At 35.2% G+C, this 27,270-nt stretch overlaps 2 protein-coding genes across 7 annotated transcripts in view; both read left to right on the forward strand.

Annotated features, from left to right (window-relative positions):
* The window catches only part of LOC118271597 (uncharacterized), a 40,987-nt gene extending 14,465 nt beyond the window's left edge, over positions 1-26,522 (forward strand). Inside the window, exons 2-9 of one of the 2 annotated variants that reach the window (XM_050693723.1) lie at positions 8,544-8,723; positions 17,256-17,416; positions 17,743-17,845; positions 18,160-18,348; positions 18,726-18,899; positions 20,215-20,339; positions 22,795-22,995; positions 26,047-26,522. In XM_050693723.1, the coding sequence (XP_050549680.1) occupies positions 8,544-8,723; positions 17,256-17,416; positions 17,743-17,845; positions 18,160-18,348; positions 18,726-18,899; positions 20,215-20,339; positions 22,795-22,995; positions 26,047-26,253 (1,340 nt within the window). In that variant the 3' untranslated portion in view covers positions 26,254-26,522. The remainder of the gene's footprint in view (positions 1-8,543; positions 8,724-17,255; positions 17,417-17,742; positions 17,846-18,159; positions 18,349-18,725; positions 18,900-20,214; positions 20,340-22,794; positions 22,996-26,046) is intronic. The other variant, XM_050693724.1, reaches the window with a different exon arrangement.
* Positions 1-27,270, forward strand: part of LOC118272073 (protein spaetzle 4) — a 484,075-nt gene that overhangs the window by 97,296 nt on the left and 359,509 nt on the right. The gene's annotated exons all lie outside the window — the stretch shown is intronic.

Below are 27,270 nucleotides of genomic sequence, written 5' to 3' on the forward strand. Positions count from 1 at the left end.
TTAATCCAGTCTTCAACAATTGCTTTCGGAATAAAATTGTTACCGTACTAAAAAAATATTTTAAGTTATCATAAAATGTCTCTGTGTAAACGGTAAGGAGACAGAGAGAGTCATTTACTGCAAATTAAAATTATTAATTGCAAAGGAACTTATGTGTTTCCGTTGTAGATTTTTATTCTCAGACTTTATTGGACATTCCAAAAATAAATGCCTTTAACTAACGACTCAATTCTCCACAATCTTCAACTGTGACATTTAATCGTAGAATTTCTAAATCCTGATTAATAAAAGACTTCCTAAAGAGATTTCCAAACAGACGGCGTTCGAGAGTTCCCCGTTAAATTCCATTTACCTTATACTGAGCATGACAACGTGGCGCCACCTATCTTCGTTTTCAGGTCATTACACATGCCACATTTTATTGGAAACGTGTGTTTTCCTGGGAGAGACTCGTGTTTCACTATTATGTGGGTTATTTAAAGCCGACATTGCGTAACAGCGTAACGCTGATAAATACTGAAAGGAAGTCACATAAAATGTACTGAACGAATTAAACTTTTCGTTCATTTCATTGGCATATTATTTAATTTTCATTGCTTTTCCGATGGGATGGATAGAAACCACAAAGAGTTTTTTATGACATAAGCCGGTAAACGAGCAGACGGATCACCTGATGGTAAGCAATCGCCGCCGCCCAAGTGTTACAAGTGCATTGCCGGCCTTTGGGGGTTAGAAACTCAAGGCTTGTTGGGAAATCGGGGATTGGGAAGGGGAGTAATTGAGTCTCCAGTAACCTCACTTACACAACGCAAGCGTTGTTTCACGTCAGTTTTCTGTGAGGCCATGGTAATACTCTGTTGAGCCGGTCCCATCGTGGCTGAGCATGGCAATCCCACGTCCCCATCGTCTAATCTCAGGCCTGCCTGTGTAGCCTTTGTTATACCTACTATTTTTCTTTTTCCGAGTATGTAAGTACCAGTATATGTTCAGTTTTGTTTTAAACTATACAACCAAAGTTACAATGTAACTTGCAATATGTATCTACGATTGTAGATAGCAGATCCATCTTGGTATTGAATACTTTCAATTTCTCCGTCTAACAAAACTAAACGGCTTCTTTTATTTTTGTCTAGCCGTATCCGATCTCTGACCGAAATAGGTACGATACTGACAATGTACTTTTTTAAGCGTATAGTGAGGATTTAGATAACTTTTTCTCTTTTGTAGAACAGTGTTTTAGTGCTGATAGAGTGTTATTTGAAGAAAGTACTTCAATAAATCGAATAATCAGAATCGTTTTTTCACTACATATTATAGAATTTGGTTGAATACGTAAAACATATTTGTATCTTAAATAAACGTGTGTTTGACTACGTCTATATTATACTTTGAAAATAAGCTAAGTTCTTTGAAAATAAGATAGATAAAAGATAGATAGCTTACAAATGAGTTTTATTTTATTTAACAGTTATAACTACGGTACTCCAAAATTGTTCGGTAGATACATGCTAATGCTATTACGGAGAGACATTACAGAAAGGTCTGGTAATGTTAAAATAACAAAATACGGCCACAAAAAGATTTTACCGTGATTGTTTTTGTTAAAAGTATGCTAATTTTGGACGGTCTTCGAATATAATTCATTATTCAACAGCCGGTGGGTGTGCGAAATTATTGTCTCGATTATGGCGCGGTAAAAAAGTATCTATGCTTAGATTGGTGTATATTTTCAAAGAACAAATGAATAGGTTAATTGTGTGAGAAATGAAGATGGTGACTGATGGGAGAATGGAAGTTAAGAAAAGGAGGAGTATTAGAAATTGATCTATCTTGACATCGGGGTCACAAACTGTCATTTAAGATGGAAGATAAAGTACCAATACTTCCTTATACAAAGTAAGCTAATAAACTTAAATTGATCCAATTCCTAGTACAAAAGGTCTTTAATTTCCCGTGTACACAAGTACCAGTATTCGCAGAACCAACGTTTTTCGCTACCCAAAAGTTAAATACGAAAAGTGACGAACTCCAATCATTCCGGCAAACATGAAAATATATTGTCAAACAATTTTCCTCGAAAATTTCGTGGAAATCCATGAGACATCAAGACCATTCAATATGCAATACATTTATGATGAGTCGCGTAATGGAATCCTTCACTTTGAAGTAAAGGGCGAGACTCGGTTGAAATTCAAATTTATTTTTATGTTATGCCGTGGTCATCGTACCGTGGCCTATCGTATACGCCCTCTGGGTTTGCCGTTCATCTGTTTTGTTATGTAGATAGCTACGTTTTACTCTAAATAATACCACTAAAGATAAGTAGATGGAATTGGATACCTCGTTGGTTTCGTAACTGCTGAGAAAACTGGATCAACTTTTTTTTTTATCAAGTCTTGGTTTCTTATTACAATTCTTAATTAAAGTACTGAGTGTTTTGTGATTGATACATGTCAGTAAATGAACTCCGTGTTCCCGGATTTGCACTTTCACCTCAGCCTTTTCGACAACACCATAACACTTGGCTTTAATAATGCAACTTACAAAATGGGAGTGCACACATCTTCCCCAACTCCTACGGGAAAACCAAAGCGTAACATTCACTTTTTACACACCAAGTAACGTTACTATTTCATCTGTAAAAAGTGTGTGTAAAAAACCCAAGATACCTATAGTCAATCAATCAATCGGATATTGCTATCAATAACTAATCATAAACATTTAAATCGATTCAATAACTTTAACATTTCATAAAAAATAAGCAATCATTCATTCAAATACATGGCATGGAAGCTTCGAGTAATTTATGCTCTAGTTTCAGATAAGTATGTAATAAATTAATGAGAGTATGAAGGTAAAAGTGATGCCCCAATATGCTTGTTTGTTAGTACAGCATCATGCAGTGAAAGTGATACAAAGTAGATTGAACTCCATGGCCGAGGAAATAAGAGTAAAAATGTCTTGGTACATGCTAGCGGTTCCGTAGCTTTTTTCTATTTTATATCTGTGTGAGATAGCCATACTTATACGTCTATGAAGAAGAATGTGGAGGAAAAGGAGAAAAAGGAAAGTCCTCACCAACCCACGGTAATATGGAACAAAGAAAAGATTAAAGAAAAGCGTAAAAAAGCCAAAGTCAGTTTGGAAAAGAAACACTATTACGCTTAAAACTTATGGAAGCAACGTCATACAGCTTAGACGATACAAAAATCTAGTTTATTAACCCAACAGACTAAACCATAAAGATACAATCTAAAAGCAACCTAAGTATTAAAGTAATAACAACTAGATTGACAGTTTAATTATCCAATCCCCCATTGACTTTGAAAGAGGAAGGGAGATAAGACGTCAGAGTAAGCCGTTCTTAATTACGCATCGTAGGTTGTATGATAACGTAACCTTTCCGTCATGAAACTGTAAGAGCAGTTAATTAAAAAAGTTGAAGGATCGGCTTTTGAAAAATGGCCGCAATATGTAAGTTTGTTCTGCATAAAGGTCGGCGGCCCAATTAAATCTGCGACGCCATTTAATAACTCTTGTCATGTTTTGGCTTGGGATTTGTTGCTGGAAATAGAACAATGGATTAGTCTAGATATGTTGTTTTAAGTAGACTAAATAAGTTTAAATATTTGTTGTTAAAGTAAATGAGAATAGGGTGGCGCTCCATAACATATGTATCAAAAATGTCTTATAACAAAACACAAACCATTACAGATTTGAATCAGAGATATAATTTTCTTAATACAATGTGCAAGAGCTCTGGCATGATATACAAACATTAATGTTACCAGGCCATTTTGTCAGAATGAGATGAACAAGATATTAAGCACAACATGCATTTATGTAGATTAAGATTAGAAGTGACAATCACTTGATGCACGGAATGCTAATGCCTAGCTCTTATAACATTTCTTAATAAACAAGGTGTATGTAAGATGTACAGTCAGCACTACACAATCACACGAAAGCTTCATAAAACGAGAACTCTTTCAGTATTCAACTCTAGCTATCACTAGAGGTGAAATAAAAATAATTACGACTCCCAGTTATTATATTATTTATGATGCTGCCACAAACCACTTTATACATCAGACGCATCAAAATAAACCGCACATCAGGTCAGAATGCTTTTAGCGCGTGACTCGCATTAAATCTATGCGCATTATCTACGTGATGAGGTTAAGCAGAGTAACAAGTTTAATAATCAGCTCCAACCTTTATTATCATGGGCTCCACACAGCGTTGCCGACACGCATCTAATGTGAGAACTTAACCTTAATTCCAAGAGTTTTCCAGAGCAAATTAAAGCCGAATTCTAATAAAGATCTGTTCCTTGAACTTCTAAATATATCTCTCGGATTGCCTAAAGGCATCTCGTTATTTTATAAAGCGCGTTTTAATTGTTTAGACGCGGATCTCCGGAGGTATCCAACGCGGTTCGGAAAGTCCAATGCCGGTTGAAATTTTTTTGTCTTACTTTTTGTGTGATCTAATTTTGGTCACTAATAGGGATGTGCTTCGTGTTACATTTTTATTTTATTTGATTAAATGACCTCAATTTAAATTTATGGTGAAAGAGTGTTTTTTAACTTTAAATTAAATTGTGACTTTTAGCTAATGAGTAGTGTCATAGTGTTTGGTCAAAAAATATGTAAGTTATTATTGGTTAAAACAATCATCAATTCGTAACCATTCGTTTTCTTCGCACTTCCTTAAATTAACCCATTTCAAAAAAATCAGAACAATAGTACAGTTAACAAAAGTTGTCACATTTCCCACGGTAGTTTTAGTTGCTTCTTTTATAACAACAAGTGATAGTTGGCAGCCCTGCCGCAACAATATGTGGTATCGACGTCGACGGGCGCAATTGGCTAGAAGTAAACAAAATAAAAACAAAACCGCTGATAACAGTTCCATCTAACTGTCCGATTTGATTGGGGATTTCACTTTAGAGCAAACATTTTTACAAATAAATTGTTTTGCTGTGTTTTTGGGAGCCTCTGGGGAATATTCGCAGATTTTTTGTATGTTAGTAAAAATAGAATGAAGATTGCAAAGTTTTTACCATCTTTAATAGACTTTTTTTTGTTATTTATTGGTTTAAGATCTTTGGTTTAAGCGAAAGTGCATTTGTAGAGGTCAGTTTTGTAGGTTATGAGCACTTGTATTGTAAAGTACACCTACTTTACTATGCACAAATATTGCTATGCTTTGTATTTTTTTTCTATATAGATAGGTTTTTTAGATATTTTGGAATTAACTAGGTAGCAGTTGATTAATGACATTTGAGTAAAAGTCTTGCTTATGAAAAGACCCAGATGAAATATCGAACACATTCAAAATATACTTTCACACCTTTTTAATTATCGATAGAAAATGTTTCAAGAAAAACCCGGTTCTAAAAATAGACATCCTTATAATTATGATTATAATCTTATTTTGGGGAAGTCCGTGCATTAATGGCCACATAATTAGATTTTTTTATGTTCGATACATTTAGAAAGTACGTACTTAGCGCATAATTAATCTGCCAATAACATTTTAGCTGCGTTTGGTCATGAAACCACGACCATTAATCGTTGGTACCTATTTATATTTATGGAGGGTTTAACTAAATTTTCAGGGGACATTGAGACGTACTTCTATTGTCATGGGACAACATAATCACAAGCTGTGGTTAACGTTTTTAAATGTGACTTTACAGGAGTGTTAGTAAACCAAAAACGAATTAGGACTCTAGTTTTTGAGATATTTTGAGAAAAGTATAATTTTAAATCCATGTTGCTTACCGCCGTACTCAAGAGTCGTTTATTAGCAAAACGGGTTATTTAACCCTGTCTTTAGCAATTGCTTCCGTGACAAAATTAAGGAATAGAACAACAAAATTAAGGAATAGTTTAAGTAATCATTAGGTAAATGTCTTTGATTACGGCAGTATGGTAGTTATGGATCAATAGGCTGCTGTAGTATGTCGTACTATATAATATGTATTTACTAGACATTTATATATAAGCTCATTAAACTTGTTCCGAAATCATTAATTACAGGCTTTAAAAATAAACTCACAAAATTAGTTTCGCTAGAGTTGCTCAAAGAAGTCCTTACAGATAACGCGAAATCATTAATCATCTCCAGTCACATTGATGAATACGTTTAATCAGTATTGAAATAGCAAAACGGTAGATAGAAAAAAATATAATTTGCACGTAACACACATACATACATTAAAATAGTTATTATAATTACCTACTATTTAAAAATTCATAGTTACACGGTGCGTAATTATTATGACCTTGATATTTTATGTGCTCTGGGTTTTTTTTATATAACAAATAGCTTTAGTATTTCAAAATTCCTACTTCTCATTAGTAGCACAGAGCATCCTAAGCTTGGATTGCAAGCTTGATTTGCCTGGAAATGAGCCGTGTGTTCATAGTTCCTGGGCAAATTGTTGTAGGTGCCTTTACGAACATACAATTTTACAAGCACATGATACACAGACCCGAAACAACAATTTGTGGATGACACAAAGAGTTGCTTCGTGCGGGAATCAAAGCCGCTAAACGTTGCACGGCTGCCAGTTGCCCAGCCTCCGCGCCAACCGTGCAGTCTAACTTGTAGTAGACTTTGTTTATTGATATGGTCTCTAAATCCCAAATGAGAAACATAAGTCATAACAATCACTTTGTCATGCCCTTAAAGTCACACTTTTAAAACACTGACCTCTGTTTACTGCAAGCCAATGTATTAACATCACTCGAAAAAATGTCGTATACAAAAACAGAAAAATACGAATACCATATTAAGTTTGCAAACTTATTTGTGAGTAAAAATCCTGGAATTTTACAGCGGGTTGGCATTTGGAGTTTCTGCCGAACATGTAGAGTATTTTGCGTCAGTAATGTAAGAAGTGAAATTTATATGTAGGTGTAGTTGGTGAACATTTTCCAGCAACTCTCGACATGCATTGGGAAGGAGTTCCTCCAGGCATTATATGCATTTGGGCAGGGACGGACTTTGGCAAGAAAATTGAGAAGTAATTTAACTTTTTAAGCTTTTTCGCCGATCGGCGAAAAATTTTTTTTTTTTTATTTAAGCCTTTAACTGCCATCAGAAAACTGTTGAAGGCAAATCCTCCACTAACGTAGGCCACTGATGACTTACGTGGCAGTCAACATGTTAAGTAAATGATAAATGATATTTATTTCTGCAAGTAGGTTAGAAAATAACACTCTTACACGTACATTTATTAAGAAAACCATTCCTAATGAGCTGGTGAAAACTATTGTTTAAAAAAGAATTTAGTGCACATTATACACCTAGTTTCTCAGCATCTAACTACTGCAAAAATATCTTTATAAATGCCAAAGAACATAACTGAGTAATAAAATACCTACTACTTAGAACAAAAATACTTATTCATCATTATTTTCGCTTATTTGGCAGTTTCAGAATAAGTGTAATAGTACCAACGCTAGCTACTCTAAATAGCAAACACTTATTTTCAATTAACTGCTATTTCTAGAAATGCCCAAAAGAAATAAAATTAATTTATATTAATTACGATGTAGAGGCAGCTGTAATTAGTTATTTGATATCAGTAGCAAACTGAGTCTAAAGCTAATGAGTATTAAGGTTATATTAGTATCACGTATTTGTTTTTATTAATTGTAGTTTTGGTTAGAAAAGGAAAAGCTACGTCACAGAACACAAAGTATCTTAATTACTACGAATTCGGTATTTGCAAAATCTAGCATCTATTTTTTTCTGTTAAAGTATTTATTTGATATATTTTTCTTTCACCGCTTTAAGCTCCCAGAATTTCTAAGGCTATAAGATTTTGTTTCAAATTATTTTCTTGCGCAAATATTATTAAACTTACACTAACAGATGTAAAGAAAAAATAAATCCAGCAAGATTTTATGTTTCTTTTCTAACCAAGCTACAGGTGCTAAAATAAAAAAATATTTTACGACAACACGCCGTCTGTTTATTTTGCGTTGACGCGTACCACCGTCGCATCAGCTTTAATCCGGCCCTGTTAACACCCATATTTTTCGCGAATATTCCTTTGCAGGCGCCCCAGTATCTCCCAAGGGCTTTAAACGCTGTTTTTTATTTAAAACAAGACCTTACTTCGCCTCCAAACGAGATGTTTTTCTTATGCAAATTGTGAGGGGCGTGAATTAAATACTTTTATCAAGATGTTCCCCTTATCTATGTTGAATACCTTTGGAACTTCTGAAAGTGTTAAAGATATCGAGTTTTCAACTTGTATATATTTAGGAGTTGTTAGCTGTAAATAATCCTGTAATACTTTTCACTTCGGGCTTTATTGTTTACCTCATCAAAGATATCTGTAACAACTTTTGAAGATTAGACACTTTGTCTTTTATTGTTTTAAGATATTGCAGTTACTTTTGTTTGTGATTGAGTTCATATGTCGAGTTGTAGCTAATTATTGTTATGACTAAACAGTTGTAATTAAATGTCTTTTGGAAGTATAAAACATCTAATTTATTTGTACTATTCCTTATTTTCAGGAGGTCTACTATCCCTCGGCAAAGTCCTCAACTTCTTCCCAGTGGGAGGAGAGCGGGAGTGCCAGCCGGAGGGCCACAATATCGCGAAGGCAGGAATCTGCATCAACCAGTACGACTGCCGACAAAGGGACGGCAGAGCTTCAGGGGATTGTGCGGACGGACTCGGCGTGTGCTGTGTTTGTGAGTAAATAGAAATATTATGCTAGGTTAATTTTAATAAGTAAAAGAAGTTGATTAATCTGGCATTTATAATACCTGAGCAAAAGTGTTTTAGTGTTTTTGCTATGAAAATATTATATTTTTTACATGTATTAATTAGATTTTCGATTTTTCTTAAACAACGAGTAAGTACGCATGAAAAGACTGATAATTATAACTGTTGATGAAGTGAAAGAGGTAAGTAAGATTCGTAGCAATTGGCGTACCTTAATAAGGGTTTTAGAACATCGAACTTTGCCTATACACAGTAAGGTGAAGTCTAAAATTTTTGTGTTTCGTGTCAATACTTAGTTCTTCAAGTCTGAGCTCTACCAGCCACTTACCATAAAAGATGTGGAATGGCAGACTACGATTGAGTTTCCGCCACTATGTACGTTTTATTGAATGGGAAACATCTAGTGTTCTACTTTCCTGTTGTGGCGTAAAGTAAATGGAAATCCAACAACTACCTCCTTATTTTGAAGTCGGTTAAAATTATAAAATAAGTAAGATTAAGAAATCTTTGAAAAAGGACTGTCTCGTTGGCAGAGTGTTTGCAAGTGCGACTGCCGAGTAAGGGGTCTGGAAATGTGCCCAGTATAATTGCATGGGCCATGCAATGGCAATAATGTGCACCTCTGTCAACCCCTTCGGGGATGAAAAGCGTGACAATATATAAAAAATAAGATGCAATTAAAACAGCCATTTATACCTTCACAAAGTCAAATACTAGCTTAAAATACAATACGAAGAAACAACAGTACTGTAGTGAGTGGAAAGCTTATCCAGAGAAAATGAAACAAAAGCATCATAAATCAATTCTCTTTTAATTTACAAATACTAGAAGTGACGGCTAATTTGGTACAGTATGCAGCTGTTGTCAGATTTTATGACCAGAACCAGCTTTCACACTTCCAGAACATAACAATATTGACATGCATAAGCCGAGGTTTACGACACATTGTTTCCAAAGCTCCTTAGAATTTCTATGCTAAACTACACTTTATGTTAGTTTGTTACATAGAACGTCGTCTGGATTTCAGATAGAAATTATAAAGACAATCTAACTATCTATCTTTACATATAAATCAAATTACTGTTCGTTAGTTTCGCTAAAACTCGAGAACGGCTGGACCGACTTGGCAAAGTATTGAATTATTTGTGGAAGTCTAAGACGGTACGAAGTTTGCCGGGTCAGCTAGTAACGTATATTAATTTTACTAAAGGTATGGATGTGAGATTCTTTTTATAATCACTATCGTGAGAAATACTAAATTAACTAGAAATAACGCTAACGTAGCGTGAACGCTACGTGCTCGCATACTGCTCTTGAGGAAGAGTCCCTCTATGACTCGAAACTATTAGTGCTTTCCTCCAGAATATGACGTTCCTTGAATTTTTTTATTTCGGAACAACATGAGCACGCAGTTCCACACAAGTTTTGTACTTACTACTGATTATTTAGAAAACACACGAATCTATAATAGTTTTTCATTAGTTGGTATCAGCGATTTGTGTTTCTCAATTTGCACTTGTGAGCATTAAGTAAACTTTCACGACACGATGAAATTAACTATAAGTTAGCAAAACGTTAATTTCCTTTAGCTTTCGATAGTAACTGTTTCTTGATAACCATTGGTCATTAATATTTAATTGATTGTAAAACTTATATACGCAAAGAAAATACACTATTTAAATATAATGGAGAAAACAAATTGCGGTATTGTATTAGAAGAAAATTATGTGAAAGTATACACTTATCTTGGAAATAAAAATATGTTGGAAACATGATTTTAATACAGTTATATTTGTATTCCTGGAAACTGTAGGAAGAGCCTATCTTCAGTCACTTTTATTTGGTTATGACAGTAGTCTTTTAATCTCCATATAAGCTACTAACTTCTATCAGTGGCTTCGCCCACGTTCTCTTAGGATAAAAATGTAACTTCTATTGTAAATTTTGTCTCAATCCCTTCAGCCAATTTGACGAGAAGGAGTAACCAACAAAACAACATGTCATGGGTATTCAAGGGCAATTTTCTTTTCGAAAGTTCAGTGGCATAACTGTACTAGTCAGATACATAGGAATGAGCCTCGACCAATCGGGCGCAATTCCAAATTCCTTGTTATTTATGAGAATTCGAAAATTGAAAAAGCCAATCTAACCGGCCATCACCATTTGTGCCAGTTATGTTACTGTACCACGTAGTCACAGTGAGTTTTTGCCATAATATACGATTTGCAATTTCTCGGTTTTACTATTGAAATTGCACTATCGAAAACGCCAATAACACTTTTCTTGCAACTAGCTCCGTGTCGGAGGTATGTTTGCATAATTTCAGGACGTCTCTCATAAAAAAATAGAGTAGAATAAAATGCATCCTCAATCATAAGTCTGTTTTTACATACTACTATACCTTTTATAATATTGCTTTCAATAGCTAGCCTGAAACATCTACAGTGCTTCAGATCCAAACGCGCCATCCTACGTAGATGTACAGTACGTCAAAATAATAATATGAACAGTTTTTACTTAATATATTCCAAATAACTAGATTCTATCTACCCGCTGCTTCACTCACATTCTCGTGGGATAAAAAATCTATGTGTTCCAAATTTCATCTCGATCCTTTCAGCCGTTTTGGCATGAAGGATTAGGTAACAAACATACCTTCAAACTTTATTAATAAGATTTGAAGGTTTTCACTACAGGTACAACATACAATCAAGGTACTCAATACAAACAATATCCTCCCTCTAAACCCGTTATCGAACAATCCAGTAGCCAGTCTCAGCGTAGTGGTTCAAAACGGTTCCAGAAATGTCCCCAGTGTCCGGGCATTGGCGTTCCGTACCGAATGTAGCGTGTTATGTGCGGCTGGAAGTAAGTGCTGTTCCCAAGTGTTAGGAGTATGCCACTGGCTGCCTCATGTTCTGTAGTTATGCGGAATATGGAAAAGCTTTTGTAGATTACAGAGGAGTTGCTTAGGTGGAGTGGTTGTGTTTGTATGGAAAATTGTAATAGTAATAAGTAGAAGTAGTAACAAGAAAGGACTTAGTGGTTCATTTTATTGGGAGGAGATGGGATTTAAGTGGTATTTTGTCGATATAATTCTTATGAAGATATGAAACCAGTCTCAGCTACTATGAAGCAATGTATAATTTATATCTAACTATAAATTATTTGCCTCATTGAGGCCTCGGGTTCGCAGTATTAGCACGGTGTCTGGAATTGTGCCCAGTTTATGGCAATAAACTAATCCACTATTACATGGAACTTGTAACACTACGTCATTACGTGCCGTAATGTGCATCTCTGCCTACCCCTTCGATGAAAGGCGTGACGTTGCTTCTATCAATTATTTTGACCGAATCCAGGCCTTAGTCTGCTATTACAATTGTGTTAGAATGGTCGATCACTGAGCAGTGCAAGAGGGACGGAGCTATGTAGGTTGTATAACTCCATCCCTCTTGCACTGCTCAATAATCGACCATTGCGACACAATTGTAATAGCAGACTAAGGCCCCAGGGTTGTCGTATTTCCGAAGGTTATCAACGAAACTACCAAATACAATATCAACTCTTTATGACATCTTTCTCTTTAACCTTACACGATAAGGATCACACACTGGCTTTTTTTCTTACCCTCCTCTAATATTAAACCCGTTACAAAACAATACATACAATTGTCTCATATCCACATATCAAGTACATTTTCATTTTCCACTTTTATACAGAAATAACTTTGAAGTAAACCGCTCTAAAATAGTGCCGGGGAAGTTAACGTCAGACTTTGGACACTAATAGCTTATGTCAGCTTGAATTTATGCCAGTTATAAGAGACCGTAATAGCCTGGACTATGGAAACTCAGAAGTTTTATTCTATACGAGTATCAGGTACTCGGGTACTATGTTAAAAACTTTGTGATGAAGTATCACGATGCATATAGACTTAAGAGTACAATGGGCATCGGTGACAGCTTTATCGGTCTAGAGATATTAAGTGCAGCTCCCAATTTGATATTCGGGTTTTGAATTATGCATTTATTGTCTTGATTTCGATCTTTTTTTAGTTCGTAAGCGTCTGAGTGCTCTAAACATCGTATTCTCTGATTAAGATTATTTTGTTGTATTGATTTTGTTACTGTTACAGTATATGTTAAAGTTTACCCGATAAGGATAAGATCGCAGGAAATTTATAAACGCAATGTAGCTTGTGAGTAATTTAATCATAATATCACTGATCTGAGATCATTATACCACAATTAAAATCAACCTTACTTGATTACATCCTCTTTTGCACTAGTGCCTACATTTGATTTTTAAATCTTAAATTTATGCGAATACTAAATAAACGGTACTTATTCATTAAAATACTTCTGATATCATCTCTCTATTGTGGCGATAGAGACAATCAAGCATGGAGTTATTTTGAGGTCTTAAGTGCTGGCTATGCGTTTTGGTCTAAAACTGTCCTGTTTATCTCAAAATAAAGTTGGGTTTAATGTAGCAAACATCCTTTCGTATACTATGAGATTACTTGTTTTACTTGGAGCTAGAAACAAATTGCTCTCAATCTATTTAGGATTGGGTTTTAACAGAAATAATTTATCATGATATTCATCTCTTTAAAACAAGTGGAATGTAATTACCAAACTAGTTCAATTAACGACGTCATACGGTTTGAAGTTAGATTATTTTTTGTTCAATGACTGTTTTGCTCTCAATTTTAGGAGAGCATTTATTTTGTGGAGTATATCATTAATATAAATCAATGTATGGCAGACTTTTAATCAGTAAGTTATGTTAGAACGGCTGAATAGATTTGGGTGAAAATTGATTTTTATGCAACTATTTCCGAAAATACGGGAACGGGATAAAAACTTTGTTACGAAGTTGCGGGCAGAAGCTAGTAAACTAATAACTAAGTATGATAGAATGAAAAAAAAAAAATAGACAGTATCAGATAGAGTGGGAATTTCCAAATTCAAACAAAACTTTTTTCTAAGGTGTGGAACAATCCTTTCAAAGTCATTCTCACATAAAGCTGTGGTACAGTCAGCCATTTTAAAAGTAGATCTGACATTAAAAAATATGTATATCAGTGACCGGTCGAGTAACGGATTTATTAAATGTGTAACACGTACATACATACAGACGGACATTGTCAAAAACTAGTTGCAATTTTATACCAGTTTACTTGTTCTAAGTAAGTAATCTACTTTCTCCATGCCGTTGTATAATCTAAACAGGTGACAAAGGCCATTTATCTTAAAAAGAAACATGCATTTATTATTTTTAGACTGCCTGTCGATTTTGCAAGTGGTTGGAAGAGCTATTGCTGAAGCTATTATTACTAGTAGTTCCGTAAAATATTATTAAAACTGTTATCTTCAAATTAATTAACAACAGAGACCAGTTTAACTAAGATCATGAGAATAAAAATAACATAACTGGCAACATATTTATGCTTTCGATAAAATAATAGATATCATGTTACATTGCGCCTGAACAGTGGCTTAATTACCTTCCTAATCCCCGATTTTACAACAACCCTTAAATTACTAATTTCAAAAAGCCCGTAATGCATTTTTATTGCCTTTGGTGTTTTGGAGTTCATAGGCAAAGGTGATTGCTTATAAAAAAGAAACATGGAAATCAACATATGAATCGTGTAATAACTTAAGTTTACGTGTAACTTAAAACACAAAAACATGACATCCCTATAGCATTAAAATACACAAAAGCCACACTTAACACAGTACACAGTAGTATAACAACCGTTCGTCAGTTTCACCCGAGTCTTGTTTACTACTGGCACACAAAACCAACAAGAGCGTGAAGATATAATGATCCCCTTAATTAACATAAAATAATCCCATGATGAATACTTGTAATTATAAGTAAACCGCTTTCGTTAAGTTGAAGCAACGAGCATGTTGAATAAATTATGCTAATTTATAACCACTGTGTAAAAAATCACCATCTTACCTATTGGCCTACTAAAAATAGGTTTTTGTGACATACAACATGTATTCACCATTAGGTATTTCACACATGTTGTAGTTTTGGCATGTTTATTTTATGTTGTAAGCTGGTAAACAAGCGGACGGGTCTCCTGATGGTAAGCAATCCTTATGGCCCATGGACAATTGGACATCTGAAACACCAGAGGCGTTACAAGTGCTTTGCCGGCCTTTTGGGGGTTAGGAAGTTAAGACTTGTTGGGGAATTGGGAATTGGGAAGATTGGGATGGGGTTAATTTGGCCTCCGGTAACCTCATTCATACAACGAAATTTCAGTCAGTTCGTCAGTTTTCTGTGAGGTCTTGGTATGACTGTAAACGCCCATTCGTGCCGAAGTAAGGCTCTCCCACACCCAATGTATTTGGCATGATTACTGTGATAAATAACTTTTTCGCATTATCTGATGTTTTATTAGAAAATCATCAAGTAGTCGTTATTTTACTTGTAACACGTTGAAAGGAAATGATTATTACAAGTTAAGCCGTATTTTAAATTATTATGATTTATTACCAAACATGTTTGTATCTGTGTATAAAAACATATGCAAAAAAAGCCTGCGGATTTTAAATGACTACTCATTTCTCATTAATATTGGCAATTTAAAATACACATGTAGCTAAAATGTTGATTTATAGCAATATTAATATTAAGTTACTTTTATATTCTCCTCTATAAAACAAACATCGTTTAAAATATAAATTAATCAATGTGTAACTAATTAGTCTTTACTTTGAAAATGCTTTCTGAATGGTCTTTTATTAATGAGCTAGAAAAAAATAGGAGGATAAACTTATGTCCATGCAGCGTTCCCGGAGCTGCGAACTGTTAAGCGAGTTACCGAGGCTCCGGTTCGAAAAGTAGGAGTAGGAACGGGGTGGTTTTTAGTCAGTAAGAGTCTAACACTTCCTCTCGCCTCCCTTGAGGCGGGAGAAGTCATGGGAGGATTTTCCACCCTCAAAAAATGTTGTTTAACATCTGCAGGTAATCCATCATCTCATTTGCGATCTCTAAAATATAAGTAGAAAAGAGGTTACTTTTTAATTTATTTAAAGGCTTTGTCTCTCACAGATTAACTATTCTTTTATAGTTAGGTGAGGTTAGGTGCTCACAGTTAACATTTATGGTATAGCTTATTGTATTCTGACATAAGTGTTGTAATTTCGAGTAAATTGGTAGTTTATTTTTTGATTGTCAATTGACTTATTTAAATACGTTGAGAAAACCACACAAAGGCGTTGCCACTGAACACCTACTTACACGTACTGTTCAATTTCAATGTTTCTATACCATCCATGAAAACTCTTTACTAAAACTGTGTTAATAATTACCCTAACAAAACCAGACTATAAAACATAATTAATTAACAAACTCATTACAGTTTAGTTACAATATGTACAACAGCCTAATTTGAACAAGAGAGAAAGTAGTACCTACATAATATATTATAATTCAATGAACATGGTATGTGTTACTAAGCTGATGTAATAATACAGGCATAATGACATGATGGGTGCCATTTTATTATGAAAAACAGTGAGATTCGATTACGTGTGCGTCCCTTTGTACACGTGACGGGAATGCCGAAGAGGTTTCCCAGTTCGCACGCAGTAAGGAGAGCGCCTAATACGTTTGTAGGACGGAATATTTAACATTTCAATTCTTTTGGCTTGGTATTCTGACGGTTGGGACGATTCGTGAGGTCTGATCTAAACTAAACACTAGTAGGTAAAGAATAGGATTTATTTTAAATGTGGCTTTATATTAGGATATTAACTATGATCTAAACATACATTAGGAGAATAGCTAATAGTTATTCCATACTGGAAATATAAAACAACATCCCAATGCCCGGTAACTGTGCCTTTAAGTAAATTCATTCGATGATACTCTTAATGTAGCATAAAATATCTCTTAGTTTCGTAAACTGAAAATATAGCGACGAATTTAATTAACTTAAAAATAAAATGTAACAGTCCTTAAAGATTTATTTTTTGTAATAAAAAGTTTTTCTTCAAGGAACGGGTCCCGTTCTCATTAGCCGGCTTAGTAGTTTCGTCCATGTTTTAAGCTGGACTTTTAAATTTTTAGATGTCGTGGACTCTCATTAAATTGTTCCTCTTGGGTACTATTTACTACATTAATATAGGAGAGCTCTAATTTTAAAATAGATTTATCACCAACCAGAGAAGTTTTAAAATAATAAATAGGTAATAGATGTAGATGTACGCAGGTTACATAATAAAAAATATGTTATGAAATCCAAGTGATGAAAAGTACGCGTATTTAATACATTGAGTACAGTTGCAATTTTCGTCCTACTACTAAAAATGTTTAAGTTCGTAGCGTAACGTTGGCGGTTTCGCTGGTTTAGCGAATTTTGACAGTCGCAGTTGGAATTACTTTACACTGCTTCTCTGTATGCCTTCTCAAGAAATTAATGGAATCTTTTTACGTAATTGATGAAAAGTAAACAATTCTTGTTCCAGTTGAGGTATCCTGCGGCGGCGCGGTGCAGAATAACCTGACGTACTTCATGTCGCCCGGCTTCCCCGAGCTCTGGAGCGGCGAGGAGGACTGCAACATCACCATTGAGAAGACACACGCAGGCATCATGCAGCTCAGGATCGACTTCCTACATTTCACTATTGTAAGTCAACTACACATCGGAATGTTAACTATAAAATATCAATATTGATACAAATTCCTTATATTTTTATAATAACTATCGTGAGACATACTAAATTAACTAAAAATCATGGTTTACTCACGTATTATTAATGGACAAAAGCTGTACTAGTTTCACAGACAGACCTCCCTTTGTGACTCGAAACTAGTAGAGTTTTTCTCTTTTTCATTAATATTGCACGAGTATACCGAAAATTGCGTGTTCATTGAAACTTATAGACAGGTGTTTTAAGCCTCCACTGTCAAAGATGTGAGTCAACCAAGAGATGAATCTTCTTCTAATTCCAGGGTCAACCGAACAGAACTACTGGAGATTGTGACGAGGATGCCATGATCTTGGGAGACGGAGACAGCAAGTTCACACTATGTGGACAAAATCATGCACAACACGGTACGTTACAATTTTCTGCAACTGGATATTATGTGACTCTTAAACGAGCATCTAGCTTCACTGACAGAGAGACTGACCAATTCAAGTTGACGTTTCATAAGTGCCTAATTTAGGATTTATTGAAATAAATGCCTTGGCTTTGACTTTGACTTATGGGTTCGAGGACAAACGAACAGCCGAATCACCTGATGGTAAGCCAACAAATGATGAAAGGAACACCTATTTTAAGTACCTTAGGACAGAATTTCTTTAAGGAATAATCCAATTCTTCTGTTAGCATATTCTAATACTCATCAAGGTACTACAAATTCCAGTATACTACACGCTATCAACGGCCAGTGAGAAGCGAGAAGACAGCGACCTTCCCGGCACGAAGACCATCAACCTGTCGATGAGGATGCGAGCTGGAGACATGCCGCGGATCTGGCTGATGAGGCTCGCGCAGATGCCGTTAGCTTACACCGCGCCTCATCACTGTCTGCAGTATTTTACGAATGATAATGGTAATTATGGGGACTTCAAATAGTATTGTTAAGTAGATGATGGGCATTGGTAGAATGTATATCATAAGCACCTATATATTATTTCATAATTCGCTTATAATAGTGATCCTGTAACTGTTACAGAAGTTAGAGCTAGTAGCTGAAAGTTTCAATAATAGATAACTATTTTGCCCAGTGCTTGTCAAAAAGTTCATTCTTCATCATAACTTATTCATAGTGAAGGAATACTGCTAGGAATTGAATAAGTCGAAAATTGCACGTCCTACAAAATTTTAGTCCCCTTTAGACTAAAAGTGGTCAAGTATAAAACAAAGTAGACTTATCGTGTTAGTCAAAACGCGAGCATGAATTTATAAATAACCTTCATAATCACTTAGGTACAATAAAGACTTTCAACTACGCTTCCAACGGGCGTCACTTGGCCAGTCAAGACTACAAGGCATGCATCAGAAAAAATACAGGGTTCTGTTCCGTGCGGTACACTCCATGTGACAGCCGCTCCTTCAGGATAGGACCTGGTGGTGGAACTCCTCTCGTCATGGATCCTGCAGGTATGTTTATGGAGTTCTAGAGAGAAAGATACTATTCACTGGACTGATCTCTCTCAAAACACACTACTACATCTGAAATCACTCATCTGCCTAGCTGGAGCAAGCAAGCACATCCATTTTGTGAATCCAACAATAGGACACTTACAGTTTCTCAGTAAAAGACTGATTTTTTTTAACGTTGCCCGACACTACTATTTTCATCTGAGTTGTGGGTCTGTTTACAAACATAATAAGTTCACATAGACATGACACCCAGACCTGAAACAACAATTTGTGGATCATGTTGTTCCGTGCGGTAATCGAACACGTTAGACGTTGCGCGGCAGCCAGTTACCCAGCCACCGCACCAACCGTGTACAATACAAATACATTTTTACAACAAATGTAAATCATAAGTATTCTTCCAATCCTTCCGAGTACTCGCATTAACGTGTACCGGCGTGAACCTATGAGATATGTAATCAAACCCTTTTCACCGAACCACATCACGATCCACGAACATCGTCACAAACGCGGAAAATGTAAAAACACGGATAATATAATAAACGGAGGGTTTTTAAATTTAAGCTCTTTGACCGCGTTCACCTCTACGACCTTTAGGCCGCGGACGAACCCTTTGCCATGCAAATCGTAAAAACAGAAGGTATTCTGTCCGACATTATTATTCATGTTTATCATACTGCCATTCATATTCCAGTTAACTTTTAAACAAAGCCCATTTGTTACTAAGTTTACAGCGGCGGGATTTGAACTTGGGACTGTTATGAGCTATGGTAGTAGACTTTTCGTTGTATTTTGCTTTCATAATATAGTTCCAACTTAATATAAAAGTGGACAATTCGAAAATGTGTAAGGTTATGAAACATTTAGAAAATCATTAAAATGATAACATTGTGACCGATCTCAAGGTCAAACTAAGGACCAAGCAATAAACCAACAAAGATTCAAATCGTCAATCACATTTGTGACAACTCGATGAAGGGTATTTTAATAATATTTATTATTTTAATAATATCGTCACGCCGTTTATCCCCGCAACACCAATTTGATAGGCAGAGGTCTGCCCATTTTATTCTAATCTGTAGCAATGTTCGTTAGTCTTCGCTAAAATTGATCTAATTTTAGATTTAGATTTAGATTTCAGCCATGATCGTCCCACTGCAGGGGTGAGGTCTACCTTCCTATCCATCCTCTCTGTTTAAAGACTCCGTGCTTTTGATCTGAGATTTTGGTCTTAAATTATTTGTGGAAGTCCAGGGAAGGTTTAAAAGTTTGCCGGGTCAGCTAGTACAATTGTAACATTTATTTTTCATAGATATGGAGCAAGAAGAAATGATGCCAGCTGATGAAACACAGACACAAGAAGATGAAATGGAGGGTTCTGGTAATGATCCGCAAATAGAAACTCCAATGCGAGAGGAGCCCAGTCTCATCTCTAGGGTAAGATCATAAAGATAATATAATAATTGATAAAAAGGGAGAAATAACAGAGGATTAGGACTAAATGCTATTTTGGAAAAAATAATTGTAGAAATCGATTTTATATTTTTATAATAACTATCGTGAGACATAATAAATTAACTAAAAATCACGGTTTACTCACGTAAATTAATGGAGAAAAGCTCTATTAGTTTCGAGTCACAGAGGGACTCTTCATCATGAGCAACAAGCGCAGACACGGCGACGTCGCGGACTAGCTCTCGAAACTAGTAGAGCTTTTCTCTATTAATTTACGTGAGAAAACCGTGATTTTAAGTTAAATCGATTATACTTTATAGACACTTCATAAAACTTGAAAGGTGCAAACAAACTCCACATTGTTATGGTCGCAATGGGGCTATAAATTGTTTGTAAACTGCATTGCAGATAAGTTTATCATTTGCGGAGTTCCTAACATGTGCATACTGGAGTATCTCGTATATCTTCCAAGCATTTTTGCTGTAACCACCCTTTTTGGACCGCGTCAAAGGAAAAGATTCAAGATGAAGTCGTTTTAAGTTTTCTGAAGCGTCTTTTCGTTACGGATTTTTTCTTATTTTATTACATTTTCTTAAGTTTGATGTAGATAGTATTTAAATCAGTTAGAGTGCAGTTGTACATAACAGCAACCACTCAGTAAAAGTAGCTGAGTGGTTGGCTGTTTTGCAAGTTTTTCAATGGTTCGATTCCTATAGACAAAAAAGATATTATCTGCGGATAGGAACATACATCATCATTTTCTGTGAGATGTCAGTTTAAAATGTGTGTAAACGAACATTCACAATTTTTAGATCTGAAGTAAAAGTAAATTCAAACTTAAGTAATTTGTTTGTCTTCATTCTGAGATGACCATTACAACAATTTGTGTAATGTGTAATTTATGATAGAGATCTATTGTGTTCTCATTGATTTTGTCATATGTATGTGCAACTAATCAAAACTAAACTAAACGAAGTACCCAATGCATTAAAACATCAAGTAACCAATGATACTAAAATGTCATTATAATACAATCCAGAGAATAACATGGAAAGATGGAAACATATTATTATTATAAGGAAATATTTATTTACACAATTCACAATTAAAGTTATGGCTTGATAAACTTACCCTTAATGATTATTTAAACTATTCCTTAGTAACGATTATGTTCCGAAAACAATTGCTAAGGACTGGGTTAAGTACCGTAAAACGGGGTGAATAGAATTTGAGGGGTGAATAGATACAGAAGAGAGGAATAAATGTTGGGGAAATGTTCTAACATCTTTTCAGTCCATTCTTGTGTCTATTCACCCTTTGAATTCTATCCACCCTGTTTAACCGTTAATTATTATATATCTCTGAGTACGGCGGTTAATCCGAATTAAATGGTCCCCCCTAATCATTTTAACATTTATTGTATTTCGATAAAAGTATGTACTAAGTATATTTACTTGCAGCAAATCCTTTTACAGTAATTATATTAATATCTTAATGGAGAAGTTCCTTTGTTCTTTCTTTAATTTTATGATCAAACAAATTACCCTTACCATACCCTACTATAGAAAAATTCATCTCTTACAATACTTAAGAAGTTTTCTAGAGGGATTTTACTTATATCTTATCTTCTTAGAAGGTCCAAATATGAATAGATTTCTTCAATTCTAGGATAGCTATCTTTTCAAAGGCTTTGTGTGAGTGTTTCGAACCACGCTCTCGAGTCCTGTATTTCATACGACGTTCCTCTTTACGTAATCAATGAAGCGTGCGGGTACATTACGTCAGCACGTACATACATAGACCTATACAGAACCAGTTTATCTTGGCCTCGCTTTGTATAATCTTTCCACATATTTAAAAGTCAGTTTATACTGGTTCTGTATAACTTGATGTGTAACCACGTACTCAGTGAAACGATCGCATATGAAAATGTTCCTTCTAATGTAGATATTTCGCTTCGTGCTATATTGAAATGTTACTAAATATCTTTTCAACGATATTTGTGATTAAAATCGCGTTGAATAGACATGTTCTAAGTTTAGTCTTGTCATGTTGTGTGATCTTTTTAATTTTTCGTTCGTGTGGAAACTTATCATCGATTAATTACTTTCTTCAAAGAACTACGTTACTTGCTTTTTCATCACGTTGGCCTCCGGCAACGCACCTGTGATTCCTCTGGTGCTGCGAGTTTCCATGGGCGACGCTAATCACTTACCATCAGATGATTGCCCACTATACCATAAAAAAAAAAAAAATTAATGTAAGAAATCCCTCTCTTACATACGTAAATTTTCACTCACTCCAATTATAAAAGAACTAAACATAAGTTTCAATCGACCTTCTCCATTACCCTTACATACAATATATTATGTACTACAATTACACATAGACCCCAGCTCCCCGTAGCTAGCTTAACCCCGAACTAACGCACATCTAGATCTGGACGTATATTTCGTCTTGGATGTGGGGTCAGGCGAGGTCATCCAGGTGGTCTCCGTACACGCAGCACTACGGCAGCGAGGATGACAGGTTCCGGTACTTCGGCTATGGAAACTATGGGATCGGGCTGATGGGACATGGGAGACAGCGGTGCGATGACAGAGTCACTATTCCATGTGAAAATGAATATTTTATTGCGGTGAGTTGTTTGTGTATTTTTTGATATTGTTGTTTTTTTTTTATTCTGTGTATCTTTTCATAATCTATGTAGCTATAGATATAGAGCTGTTCTTAGGTAGATTTTTGTTCATTTTAAATTGATCGTTTGTAAATGTTCTGTTAATTAGACTAGAATAATATTTTTAATGAATGGAGTTTCCCGTTTGTTCTCCATTCGAAGAATTTGGAACGAGCACCTAGCTCCACTCATGGATTGACTGACAATTTATTTGTTGACGTTTCAAAAGTACCTGATAATGGTTTAGTTCAAATAAAAATGCTTTCGACTCTGACAAGTTCAGGCTGGTTTTTGTTACCAAAATTACCTACTTTTTTTGATGATCCAACAAAAGTAAACTTTTTAATTACTAAGTTAGCGTTAGTAATTAGTCGTTCCTCTTCTCTTACTAAAATAAAGATTTTAATACTTAAATATCATTTTCAATTACTTCAAAAACTTTAAGAACTTGGTGCTTCAAGATTGTAATTATAAGAGTGCTTTTCCACCAGAGATGTGCTACGCTACGTTGCTGTAGATGCGTTTGGCTCCCACCAATCATATTTATCAGCACTGGTGGAAACGGACTTAACTAAGATATGTTTTGTAAATGGAAAGATGCATGCTATGTATGGCTTTTCTACTATCGATGCATTGCATACTCGAGCTGCGCATCTTAGTCGCACAGCTACATAGCTTAGTGGAAACGGTCACATAGTTTCACAGCTTAGCTATTACATCTTCATAGCATAGCTACATAGCACATCTCTGGTGGAAAATCGCCCTTAATAGTATTAAAGCTTAGGATTTCCATTAAAGGACTGGAATATAAAAGAGAAACTTTGTGAGAGGTACTTGTGGAGTTAATAATGAGGAAAGGAAGTAATATTGTTAAAGTTCCCTTAAGAATGACCCGGTTTATAGAGTGGTGGGCGAGACTTGGATACTGCTGAGTTGAAAGTACTCGAGTGGTTCTCGCCAACTTTCTGAATAGTAAGGGATGCTTTGGATTTCAATTCGTTATGAACACAGATGGAAATTGTGTTGGTGTTATGATATTGAGATTGAAAGGGATAATATTATGATGAAGCCTTTATTTGTTGTACTAGCTGTTTCCACGTGGTCTTACCCATTCTGCTCGGCTCCTTTTGTTCTTAGCGGGATGTTTTGTAGCCGTATAGCCATCTCTAGTCAGCTCTAGTTATTGTGTGGTGTAGTGAACATGCTATATTTATCATTTAGATAAATTGTCGATAAATGGACTATTATTTGACATAGTAATAATTTTTAAATCGGATCAGTAGTTCAAGATATATGCGCGTTCAAACAAACAAACTTTTCAGCTTTATATATTAGTGTGGATTGGACATCTTACGTTAAAATAATTGCCCTTGATAGTGGTAATTCCATAAAAATAAAGTTAGTTTTGAATTAAAAGTGATGCACTTTTATTCATACTTTTTAGAAAAGCTGATACAAGATTTATTTTAGTCTAAAACATTATTATAATTACTTGATATGAAAAGAACCAAGATTTTTATTAAATTAATTAAATGGATATCGTTTACCAGACAGAGTTGAGATAAAATGATGATAAATCTTTTTTTTTACGTCTACATCGGCACGAATTAATCTTTTCAATTTAAAAATTAACACAGATCTGCGTATTTCTTAGAGTTGAAACAAGCATTGCAGTAAGGAGTCTCCAGTAAGATTCTTGTGTCGGTAATACTCAATCTCTTGAGTCAGGTATTGTTTCATATAAACCATGATCATCATCATCATGAACCAGCAGAATAGCCTGCTCCTTAAGAACTCCAGAGGACTTAGTACGAAGTTTGTTAAACGTTCAACGAGATCGACATGAGAGCGCCGAACGCCTTCTTGTTTCGTTTTGGTTTAATTACGTTGAAACTCGTACTAAGGGTACAGATCCTCAAAAAGCAAAGTTTGCGATCTATATATGTATTAGATTAGCAAAATTAAACAAGGTATATTATCTATGGTTAGGTGCAGTTCTAGTACATGAACATAACCACAATACCTAATCAAGATACTCATCTTAACTTTGCAAAGCTCGTCCGCTCTATTTACAATCTAGTCTAATCTAATATATAATAGGTTACTAAACTAGTTTCTGTTTGTAATATTGAAATAACCGCGTTTTCCTATATGGATATGAATATACTCGTACATACGATGCATACACCAACATTTTTACAATTTTTGTTTGTCTGTCTGTCTGTTTGTTACGGCTAATCTTTGAAATGGCTGGACTGATTTTGACGAAAATTTAAAGGAATAACTAAGGTTACTTTTATTTTAGAAAAATATTTAAAACCCAAATTCTGTCAGAAGTCATTATTCTACACGAACGAAGTCGCGAGCAACAGCAAGCAACGAAATAAATAGATTGATGCTTTTGATAGCAAGCACCGAAGCGTTATAAGTACAACGTACAACCTCGCTATTGTACCGATATTGTTACTCGCACCGAAACTTTGCAGCACACTTTAATTGCTCACTGTAATATAAGCATACTTGTTCCTTACTTTAAAGGGAACTTGTTTAATATTATCTCTCATGTTAATTAGCACAGTTTTAAACACTCTCCCGATATCTTGTTTGTTTATATTGCTTGTTAAATGTTCGTGATTGTCTTTTAAAGGTTTTTGTTATTTTGAGATGTGTGTTCTTATGTAATGCGGTGTAGTTTATGTCAGCTAATTATCTTATTATTCTGATTGTAGTAGAGAGAACGTAGGGTTTCATATCGCTGACTCAATGCATTAGCGATTTATTAGAATTTTTAGACTAACTTTGATCAGACACTAAATATTGAGATCAAAACACAACCATGGAAAAGTGACCGTCTCGTGAAAACACCGCTTTTCAGAATACCAAGTAATTTTATCATAATTGATTTCATCTTAATTTGAAGGACTATTTTCATTTACCCAGAAAATGACACAACCAAAATGCACAGACCATAATTTATTGCACCATCCTCACAAACATTTCCTTATTTTCTAGAGCTCGTACTTCGGTGCAGGCGTGTGTGACCCTCATCATTGCGGCAACACCTTCTGCCCTGGACAGCAGCGGCGTAACTGTCATGTGGAGACCTCCATAACTCCATTCGCAGTGTCCGTGCATTTCGGACCTCCCACGGTCAAGAGGAGCCCGGAGGAAAACATTGGAATGTGCTTGAGATACACACAGTTGCCCTGTGACTCTTAAAGTGTGTTTAAATAGGTATAAGACAGTGAACATTTGTGTTTCCAAACTGTAGTTTAGATCACCTGTGATTTCATATGAAGTTATAGCTAGTTTTGTCTATGTAGTGTATGTAAATTAGGATTATATTACGTTGTGACTTATTTTATCTACCTAAGTATAACAGCTGACGTGTTTGTATATTTGGGCATTAATATTAAGGTCGAGACTACGATTTACAATAATGTGTAAATAGGAAAAGATTACAGTCATATTTGTTTTTAAATATCTCATCTAAAGGCACTAGGACCATTGAACGTTTGAAGTGTATTTTCAATATTAGCATTTGCTCAAACGTTATTTATTTATTTGTATTAAGTAATACTTAATAAGTTTTCTGAGGCAAATAGTAGTTATTGGAACTACATTCTATCCCTTAAACGTAAATACTTCTTCTAAATTCACAGAAAACCGACGTGAAACAAAGCTAGCGTTGTATAAGTGAGGTTACTGCCCAATTGCCCCCTCCCCAATCTTCGCAATCCCCGATTCCTCAACTACTCATGTTAATAACTCTCATACCGCATTGGTAACACCTCTGGTGTTTCGGGTGTCCATGGGCGGCGGCGATTACTTACTATCAAGTGATCCGTCTGCTCGTTTACCGACTTATACCATAAAAATCTATATCATGTAAATAACATCACTTTGTTATCATTTCAAAAACAATTCAGTTATCTAATATCTACGCTCAGGAACAATGTCTAAAGAATATGATCATCTCACGTATTGAATTAGATAAACGATAAGACGATCGAGCGATCAAATTGTTTTTACATTGTTTGACAAAGGGTCGTGTCGCCAAGGGGTGAGGTTTGGGAATATTCTTGCGATGGTGATGTAAATAAGGACATTTTTTGAATAAAAATTTAATCATATGGTCGATTTAGAATAATTTCACCTCAATTGCGTTGTAGAGCACAGATCACCTATGTATGATACTTCTCCAAATCTTATTAAAACTCGGCTCGGAATTCTTTG

This window comes from Spodoptera frugiperda, chromosome 5 (genome assembly GCF_023101765.2).
Source record: "Spodoptera frugiperda isolate SF20-4 chromosome 5, AGI-APGP_CSIRO_Sfru_2.0, whole genome shotgun sequence".
Taxonomy (NCBI): domain Eukaryota; kingdom Metazoa; phylum Arthropoda; class Insecta; order Lepidoptera; family Noctuidae; genus Spodoptera; species Spodoptera frugiperda.